General features: G+C 46.7%; 1 protein-coding gene across 1 annotated transcript; it reads right to left on the bottom strand.

The window, feature by feature from the left end:
* Positions 1-704: 704 nt before the first annotated feature.
* On the bottom strand, positions 705-10,156 carry CLDN11 (claudin 11). The gene is made up of 3 exons (XM_068406969.1): positions 9,898-10,156; positions 6,935-7,099; positions 705-1,087 (listed from the first exon to the last, which is right to left on the bottom strand). Exons 1-3 carry the CDS (start codon positions 10,121-10,123, stop codon positions 855-857), a joined length of 624 nt encoding a protein of 207 aa, XP_068263070.1. The 5' UTR covers positions 10,124-10,156; the 3' UTR covers positions 705-854.
* Positions 10,157-10,276: the final 120 nt, after the last annotated feature.

Here is a 10,276-nt window from a genome sequence, read left to right as displayed (position 1 = left end):
AAAGCAAATCGTGACGTGGTGGGAGAAGCTGCCAGAGTCCTTCTAACAACAGGAAAGTGTCTCTGTCTACTTTTAGCCCGCACCCAGGGCTAAACCATAAACAGTTTTTCTATCACCCAATGTCCCTTCCCCAAATGAGGAAGGGAATTGGGAAAAGGAGGGAGACTTGTAGGCTGAAGTTAAACATTTAATGAAATAAAGAAATCAATATAAATGACAACACAAAAGAGACAAAACTATACTTATCTACAGAGCACCAGCAAGTTGCTCCAGGAATCACAATCATTGGAAACAAAGTAGAAGAGATGAGAGCAGGAAAAGTCCCACCTCTCCCCACCAAGCCCTCTCTTTTATAGTGAACTTGATGTTAATGCTGTAGAATACACCTGTGGGCCAGCCTGGGTCAGCTGCCCTGGGTTTAACTGCTAATGGCCCTGATCACCACGGCTGGCCCCACACTGAAACCAAATCCCAATGAAACCAGGACACTTTCTCATTTCTTTGTTACTGCTTTAAACTCTCCTATAATCAGGGGAGCTGGAAAATAAAATAAAAGCCCTAAAACCCACACAGCAACCCCAAATCATCTGAGTCATCCTGGCTGCAAGAAGATGGGGCAGGTGGTCAGGACAAAATGGGAAGGACTAAGAGGAAGGGCTGGCTGGAGCTTTCTTTCTAGAGAAGGGGGAAATAGATGGGGAGAATAACGCTTCAAACTACCATACATTTGTGCTGCTTTTCTAAATCTTCCCCTGGGAGCCCGAGAGCAGTGTATGTCAGCAGAAGCAAACCCAGGGCACACAAACCCACCAGCCAAAGCATCCGACGGCAGCCGTGGGACGTCCCCAGGACGCTTACACATGGGCACTCTTCGCATGGGTAGGGGAGCTGGATCCCGAAGCGTAGTAGAAACGGTTTTCACCGAACGTCTGGGCATCTCCTGAGCAGCAGACGATAACGCAGCCGCCGAAGAGGCAGAGGGCGGAGCCGATCCAACCCGTGTACAGGGAGTAGCCAAAGCTCATAATGGTGGTCTCGCGGTGGGCACACACGGGAAACCAGATCGTCGCAACCACACCGCACATGGCTGGGGAGAGATGGAGAGGAAAGGTAACGCCAGCATGTAACACCACCACGGGGACACAGAGCACGCCAAAGGGGAGGGAGGGCTCTGCAGGACAGGGGACAGAGAAGAAACCCATCCCCATCCCTCCTCCATAGCAGTCCCGTGGTGGGACCCAGGAGCATCAGAATCAGGGCTTGGTCCAAGAGATCTCCGAGCAGGAGGCAGCGTGGGAACCTTGTGGGGAGAGAGATCAAGAGAGAACAGCCATCTCTCCCAGGCACCAACAAACAAGAAGGAAAAACAACGCTGCTTGACACAATCTGATCTATTTATTACAAGCGAAACCGATTTGTTCCCTAGAAGTATCTTTAAGAATGAAAGTCATCGCTGAAATTGATACTCTGGAGAGCTGCAGAATTAGGAACAGATTAGATATGAAACAAGACCACAAAAGCCATATGCATCAGTGCGACAGTAAAATTGGTGGCCCCGAATCAACTGGTTTAAATCACTATTTCTGCATGAACTTACATGCTACGTCCTCAGCCCCTGTCAATCAGCATCACTGCAGTTGCTCTACTGAAGGGTCACATAACCATTAACGAAATATCCCAGCACTTAGCAAGACAGATAGGGTTTATAAAATACAAGCAGAAAACGGCCAGGGACAAAATGAGCAGCAGTACAGCATCGTTGGGGGTTTTGTATGGAGAAGGAAATGTCTCACAACTCGGGAAAAGAGATTTCACTTCCCCATGGAAGATTGCTCTGTGTCAAGTGATGGGGACAAACCCAGCAAGGCTCTCCAGAAACCTGTTGGATTGAACAGAAATGGGACCTCATCTGAAGGGAAAACTGTATTTTACCTGGAGTCTACAGTGGGTTAAAAAATGACTGAGGACTTCAAATTTTGCTTGAAATTCCATAGGTTTTTTTCCATGAAAAGCAGGAAGGCTGCAGCAGTTGTGCAGCTGATGTGAAGCAGATACCCTCAGGACAGTAAAGCGGGTTCAAATTTAGCACTTTGCAGGCAGCCAGGCTAGAAACCACAGCAGCACACACACATGGTTTGCTCCAAGCAGGGAGAAGACACGTCTACATTCTTGTGCTACACAATGTCACTCTCGCTACCCCTGCTATGGGTCCTGCTTCCATCCTGCAAAGTCCCCACATGCACCGAGGGCAACAGGAGTTGATGGTGTTAATCACCTCGCAGGAGCAGGTCCTAAAACAATACTCCTTTATGGCCTGTACATCTGAGAAGAATTAATCTGTCAATATTTACTTGCCTCCAGGACAAGCTGTGCAGGACTCCATCCTTGTGGCTATCAGAGAATCAGAGCAAAACAATAACAGGACCGTGGCAGCGTTACAGATTTCCACCGACTGCGTTAAAAGGTATCTGGAGGCAGTGTCAAAAAGTTAGGGTTGCAAGAGGGGAAAAAAGAAGGGGGTGAGATTAAAAATAAAATTGTTTAGTTAAAGTGGAGAACAAACCATAGCTCCTAGCCAGTACAGCAGAAAACCCATCCCCAATAGCTGCAGTTATTGTGAGAGAAAATATTTTCTTATGGAAAAGAGAAGAACATTTGAAGGATGCTAACAAAGCCAGTAATAATTTTGGGCCTCCTCAAAGCAAGGATCCTGCGGCTTTGTAAGGAATTTTTGGAGAAGGCAGGGAGGGGAGAGTAGCATTTCTCCTGCGTGTGGGTCAGTCCTGCAAACAGCTCATGAGCCTCTAATGCTTTGAAACAAAAATGTATCAGTTGGGAATCCACAAAGCATTCTAATGGGCTCTAGGAAAAAAGCTTCTTTGTTGTCCGAGAAAACACAATCATCTTTTCTTTTTCTGTCAGCAGTAAATACATATATATATATTTATGTCCATAGACTATAAGAGCCTTATCTATTCAGACCCTCCCCCATAACTCAGGACAGAACACTCGCACTGGGGTGAGAAGAGCTCTCGGGGACGCTAACACAATAGTATCTCTTGTGCATGTGGCTCAACTACATGTAAAACCACCTCATTTTAATGCTGACAGGACTAGAAAGCTGTGAAACACAAGCCAAGCACTTTGCACGGGTTAGTTTGACCCCTCTATCCTCGGAGGCTACCAGCTGCCATCAGCCACTGGTGACCCCAGCGCTCAGCAAGAGGAACGCTCTGAGACAGGACTGGATTTCATCGCTCAGCATAGATTAGATTGGGCTGTAAATCCTCCGAGAAGATGTGAAAAGGACAGTCTGCAACTGCAATATTTCTTGGGGAACTCAAATTTTGGCCTGGCTGTATCACAGAGAGAGACTGAAAAAAAAAAGCTGATTTGCCAAGAAACCCAAAGAGATTGGACGAGGCATTTTAGGGCAAGTTTCAAGTTCTAAAACAGTTGCCTACATGGAAAAGGTGTTTGAAGAGAAGTTATTACCCCTTCTCTTTTGTGCTAATGCTGAGAGACCCTTTGCCTCTCTCTAATAAGACTGTCTTCAGATAGTAGAGCTGCTGTAGTCAATACAGCCTAGCAAAAACGTAGAAGAAAGTCTGCAAACAGAAGGAATATTTTCTATTAGACCAACTATGCCAGCTGGAAAAACAGGCATGTTTTGGGGCACACACATACTAGAAAGCTTGCCTGCTTTGTGCAGCTCGAGTAGGCAAAAGCCGTCTCAGTAACGCTCAGGATGGTTGTCCTTGCTCCATCAGCTCGCTGTGAATCCGCAGGGACACATCCCAGGCCCCCAGCAGCGCTAAGTCCTTTTTAACTGTGGATTTGCAGTGGCTCAATCCGTTGAGTTGAAACTCTTCATATTCTACATTATGGGCATAAATTAATCAGATGGAAGTACACATGGACAAGGAGCACAGAAGGTGCTTGGGGAGGTGGGGGAGACAAAGCAGGATTACTCTAGCTGAAGGGACAGTGAGTCCCTGCCAAATTCCTTAACAGTAAGTTAAAGGCTTTCTGCAGAAAGGATACTTCTCTTTCACGGCTAAATTTAATTATTCTGAGTTGCTGACTCAAAGTCATGCAGATTTCTCTTTCAAAGCATTTGGTTGAAATAAGAGATATCCATGATTATTTTTTTTTCTATGTTCAAGGCAATCTTTTTATCCTGATATCCATTGTTGTACAAGTAAATCTCATCCAATGTCCAGAAAAACTTATTAACATCCTTTATTTAGTATGCAATAGCTAATACGGTCCTTTTGCAGTAGCAATTCCCAATAACTAACGTATTTTTCATCTGTGTTTTCCAGTGTCTCAGGTCCCTCACCTCCATTAGGAAAAGGCCCGCTTGGTTACCAGCACGGGGTCCCCCGAATTAGTATCAACAACACAGGGTGGGCCAGGGTTTTTCCATCAACACTAGCGTATGAAATGTTTTCATACTGGCTCAGAGCAAACCTCTGCTGACGGTTGTTTTCGGCAATAAATCACTTCTCTCGGACAGATAGGATCAAGCAAAGACATAAATACATCAGCAGGCAGGATAGGAGGGCGTGCACACAGGTTGCACTCTGCAGCCTGCTATTATCATTGGACAGAAAAATCAATGGAATATCTGAGCCCGTGGTTTTCCTGGCAAATTTTCAACTATTTTTTGTTTGTTTGGGTTTTTTTTCCCCTGCACACTTTCAGCCCGTTTTCCTTTCTAATAAATTTCAGTGACAAACTGCCATCCCTTCCCCAAGCAACAAGTGAAGTTTGCTGTGGGGCCAGCTCCCCTGATCCCATCTCAACTCTCTATTTCTGCTATCTTAGTGAGTGCTTTGGGGTTTTGTTTCTTTTAACCAGAGCTCTGGGAGTTGGTCTCCACTCAGAGGAAAAGGCTGGAGCCCGTGCAGTTGGGGAAAACCATGAACGAGAGTTCAGTGGTCAGAGGGTAAAGAAGAACAGTCCAGGGCATATTACTGCTAGAATATAATGAATTTTAAATCAGTATTATGACTTTTGAGGCCCGATTCATGCCTATTAAATTCTCTGGAATGGTAACACCTCATTTTGCAAATAACAGATCATTAATCAGCTTAAATAATGTCACAGTCCCAAGCTCTGTACGTTATTCTCCTTCCAAAGGGACCGTCTTGCTGATCAGCCTGGAAAAATTTGGGGTTTGTAAAAATAAATGTGGGTTGGTTTGGTTTAAAAAAAAAAAAAAAAAAACCACAAAACTTAAGAGCAAAAGGAGCTTATTTATTCTTCATTTGTGATCTGACAAAAACAGCATTATTGTAATTGTGACTAAAACATTGTGACCAGGCAGCTGTTCCCAGCCCAGGTCATTCAGGACTTGAGCGACGTGAGCAAACCCCTTCACCTGCAGATGCTTCAAAACTCACAGGGGTAAAAATCAGTCAGAAGTCCAAATCCGACCCAAAGAGCATTCATCTGCCAATGCCTCTGTAAATACACATTTCCTTTCCTCACAGGATCTGCTTAGACTTAAGGGCAACACTCGTGCCTCCCTGTCTGCAGCCGTGCAACCGGGGCTGATCCACAGCACGGTTCTCCCTGACTGGAACCAAACACTCGCGTTTGTTTGTGACAAAGTGCAGCTCTGCTGGGCCTCCCCTGTCCCAGGCAGGGGAAATCCAGCAGACCAGACTCCGCCGGCACTGAAATTTCATTCACAGGCAGAAAACCCCACTTTGTCTTTCACTTTGCCAAGCCCAAATACGTGACTCAAGGTTTTGGGACAGGGATGAAGGTCACATTCCAACAGCTCTCTAACATGGCTGTTCATCATCAGGATGTCCTAACCAGGCCCTATAAAGCTGATTTTAGGATTTCCAGCTGTGGCAATGTGTCCTTAAACCCCACAGGCATTGAAAGGGCCCCTTGGTCTCAGTCCCTTAGATTTTGGATGTCCTGACTCATACTAACTGCTTGTCACCAAGGCACCAGAGGAAGGACCACTTGCAAGGAAGGAGCAGCCAGAGGACAGCCTCTCTGAGTGTGCAGCTATATCCATTGCCCACTTGAGAAAAAATAAGGAGAAGATGAAAGAAGATGAGCATGATGTCAGTGCTGGCCGCCAGCGACCAGCAGAGCCACACAAAGAGGCCACTTTCCCTCACCCCTCCTCCTCTGCCGCACAGACGGGTGAAAACAAGGCACGGCAGCCTGGTGCTGAGATGACGAGGCTTCAAGAACATGCAGGTGTTGCACTGGGGACAATGAGCTCCACAGTCTGCGCTGCTCAAAACAATCTCCTCTGCAGGCACTGAGGATGGGAAGAAATTCCCAGGGGAACTTGGAGGCCAAGGGCAAGGCTGGCCAGAGAGGGCTGGGAGGCACAGGGGACATACCAGCCCTCTTCCCAGCTCCATGCCACCCCCCTGCTCCTTCCTCTGATGTCCCCGCAGGACCAGCACCCCCTCAGCCACGGGCTTCCTTTCCCAAACGCCTCGGCTTACTTTGACTCGGCTGCATCTGCGGTGCCCAGGGAAGATCCGGAGGCTATTCACTCCCCCTAAGCAGCTTGGAAGGTTAGACCCTTTTCCAGAAATAGCACCGCTTCCACAGCAAACCAGCAAAACCAGTGTCCGCAAGCGGCTGCCTGCGTGCGACCGCTGTCGCCCTCCCACAGATGCAGGCAGTGGCCTTGCCCAAGGACTCCACAAGATAACGCACAGTAGGGTTCTGCAGCCCTCCTCCCCTCTTCACTCCCTGCCTCCTGTCTTTGTCCTCCCACTCCTGTTCGTGTCTTTTGTTCACCCCACAGACTGCAGCGATGCTGGAGAGCTTCAGCGTCAGCCCTGCCTGGACAACCACCCTTTCAGGTGAACATGCTCAACCAGCTTGCACTGTGCTGTCCTGGGATAGAGGAAGACCTCCAGCTCTCCACACGCGGCGGGTGCCTTACCCAGGAGGATGATGAGGATCCCTCCCAGCTGTGACCGCCGGTACTTGGCAGCTCCAGGCTCGTGGCCCATCCGGATGCAGGGCAAGACTGTTATCAGCAAGAAGATAGCGGGAAGACCCAGGACAGAGGCGGCGATCATCAGTGCTCGACATGCTTGGACATACCCTGTCGGCAAGGCAAGGAAAGAGGATTTTGATTATTCAGCACAAGAGGAGACCTTTGAACACAGGCTCCTCTTTGATCAGCTCCCAACATTTGTGTGGAGTACAGGAGACAGGTTCAATCCTTTGTGTAAACAACTAAGACAGGGAGAGTGCAGTACAGTGGTTAGTGCATGGACACGGGATGTGCAAGCTCAAAATTTTCCAACGAACAAGTAGCACTGCCTGGAAAACACAAGCTCTTCCCAGCAAGACACTGAGAAATCATGGAGCTGGGAAATATGGGAAGTGAAAGTAGGAGTAACAGCTAGGACGGAGTTTTCCTAATTTTTTTCATAGAGAGGGCTTTGATTAAATAACAAGAATTTAAAGTCTTAAAGAGCAGCCTGCTGTGAGCAGAGGAGGCCCACAGACACCCAGAGGAGGGCTGAATCGTTGAAGACCCACCACTGAAACATGCAGGTCCATGAGATACTACCACCAGCTGCCCTGAGGGGCTGAGGACTGTTGACCTGGGAGGAGGAGGGATGCTCACCAATCACCACCACGTCCCGATGCTGCTCCTTGAGTCCAGCCTGGCAGCGGGGTTTCAGAGGAGACCCGTGGCTCGAGCTGGCCACTGGCACAGCTCGTCCTTAGGGAGAAGAAATGATTGCACTTTGGAGAGCTGCTTGAGTTGCCATAACGAAGGGCCACGTTACCCCTCTGAGTTCCTACAGGCATCACGGGATCCCCTGGCATTTCATCTGTTACCACCCCTCTCCTGCCTGCCCCGGTGCAGCAGCAGCCTGAGACAAGGCAGTGAGGAACAACAGGGGACGGGGACTGTGGGTGTGCTGGGCAGGGCCGTGGTGTTTCTACCACTCTGTGAGGGTCTGTGTATAACAATACAACTTTTTTATATATTTATATATACTTTATATATATATAATTTATTTTTATATATTTTCATATATAAAATTTATATATACTATATTAAATTTATAGATAAATAAATAAAAACAGGTCATTACTTGCATGCAAAAGAAAAAGAACAACTGTCAGATTTGCTCCAGTGCCTGGTGAGCCTCCACCAGCTCTCAGGACAGCCTCAGCAGAGCTAATGTGCTGGCTCTCTTTTGCCTCTTATTAACAAAATGAAGCTGCCACATGCAGACACGGCTCTTCATGATCTCTCAAACAGTAGCAGCAAAAAGGGTCCTCAAGCAAGTCCCGCTGACATACAGGTAAGACACCAGGAATGAGGATTTTACTGTTCCTGGAAATGCAGACTCCGTGTATATTGAATATTTGCTTGATTTTTCAAGAGGAAACTTAACAAAAAAAACCCTGAGGAGTTCAGGGCAAAAAAATGAGACCCTAAACAAAGGAGGTGGCAGTGCCCAGTGAGGTTTCTGTGCAATCAATCCCAATTAAACGAGAATACAAACACATTTGTTTAAAAGACTTGACTCAGGCAATGGAAGACTAAATACATTTCAGCTATTGGGTACACGAGGATAAATTTCTCTCCCGTGGAAAGCTGTGGGTATCAAATGGGTTACACGCAGAAGCATCTCATTTTGTGATTTGTTTCTGCTGGAGAGAAGCATTGCTTTCTGCTGCTGAAAAACCTATTTACCTATTTATTACATTTCATTCAATAACGTTTCTTCGGGGAAAGCCTTTTCTCTGTCTTCTGTGCCAGACCGTATTGAACAATAGTAGCAATAAGGAAGGTAAACCTACTAAAATAAAAGTATATTTACACAGAGAAAGGGAGAACAGGAGCTAGTCTGAGAGATTCAATGTTGCTGAGCACTATGTGATACAGACTAGGCTCTGTAACAGAGAGACTTGGGAATAATCTTTCTAACCTCTTGTGAGATTATTTTCACAACAGTTTAAACAAATAAAAAAGGAAACATGAAAGAAAACTGGTTATTACTATTATGGAATGGTTATTCCTACCCTGTCGGCTTTGGAGGAAGCATCTCTGACATGCCAGAGGAGATGCAATCTAAAACACAGCAGAATGAAGCAGCGCTACAGAGTTAACAGTGATTGAAACAGATAAGATCATTAACTGAACTTACAGGGACAAGACCACACCAGACTTTGACAGGTTTAATTAGCTCAAAAAGTGTATTAATACTGATGAAACACCTTGCTTAATTTTTGCTTTCAGTAAACCAGATGAAAATTACTATATAACTAGAAAATATTAAGAAAATTAAATGTAGTTACACCTGTTTGCCATGTAAAAGTTCTGTCTTGCCTTAGAACATGTGGGAAGCACAAGACCATCAAGACTAATGATGATCTTCTGAAAGATTAAAAGCCCTAGCAGCATTAATAATAGATACTGAAAGATTCCTTATACTCAAAATCATTTTAAGGAATAGAACCTTAACATTTGTAATACTTCATCGTCTTCTCAAAGCAAAACTCAAAATACTGTTATATCTCGAAGTACTCTGTCATACCTCAATGTGCTACATCTGTTTTGCAATGCAATCCAGATACAAGATGAGAAAGGAACAGCGAGCTTTTACTAAGAGCAATGATTAAACATTAACTGGACTTTAATAGCCACAGATAACACATGAGACCTGGGTACCATTAAAACCAGGTATAATTTAATGAGAATCATGTTAGGAGCTATCATTTGCATTATTTAGTGCATTTAATGGACCATCTCCTGCGCTGATGAAGTTGAAGGAGCTTCACCATCAGCTCACCCTGCAGCAGGACCTGCCCCGCTCAGAGCAAGGCTTGGCTCCTCACCTCCGGGCGGGAAGGGGGAGGACGGGGCACACGTACCTGGCAGTATGAGGATGTCCACGAGGGGCTTGCAGTGATAGAGACCTGTCGCCATGACACAGTCTGCCCACAGCCCCTTGGATCCCAGCTCATCCATCTTCCTGCAGGTGGTAATGGTGTAGCCACAAGTCACCACCCAGTCGTTGGTGGATGTTGCCACAATCACCCCGATCCACCCTACAAAACTGCAGATAACTCCGGCCAGGTGCAGGCAGGTGGCCACCATGTCGATGCCTTGGTGGGGCAAGCTGGACAGGAGCTTGCCCACGGGGGTTCAGCAGAGCCGGCCGGCGATCTCCCTGCTGCGGATCCCGGCTGCTGGGACCTACTGCCAGCTGCGAGCAGGAGGGACGGGGGTTTGGTAGGACGAGGTCCCTGA

The sequence above is a fragment of the Nyctibius grandis genome, chromosome 8, assembly GCF_013368605.1.
Source record: "Nyctibius grandis isolate bNycGra1 chromosome 8, bNycGra1.pri, whole genome shotgun sequence".
Taxonomy (NCBI): domain Eukaryota; kingdom Metazoa; phylum Chordata; class Aves; order Nyctibiiformes; family Nyctibiidae; genus Nyctibius; species Nyctibius grandis.
Note: the sequence above shows the minus strand (reverse complement) of the source record. Positions and strands in the feature narration are given on the sequence as shown.

Coding starts and splice junctions, on each gene's coding strand:
- CLDN11 (XM_068406969.1), bottom strand. CDS start 10,123: ATGGTGGCCACCTGCCTGCACCTGGCCGGAGTTATCTGCAGTTTTGTA. Junction 7,100..9,897: donor GGACATCCTCATACTGCCAG/GTACGTGTGCCC, acceptor CCTTGCCGACAG/GGTATGTCCAAGCATGTCGA. Junction 1,088..6,934: donor GATCCTCATCATCCTCCTGG/GTAAGGCACCCG, acceptor ATCTCTCCCCAG/CCATGTGCGGTGTGGTTGCG.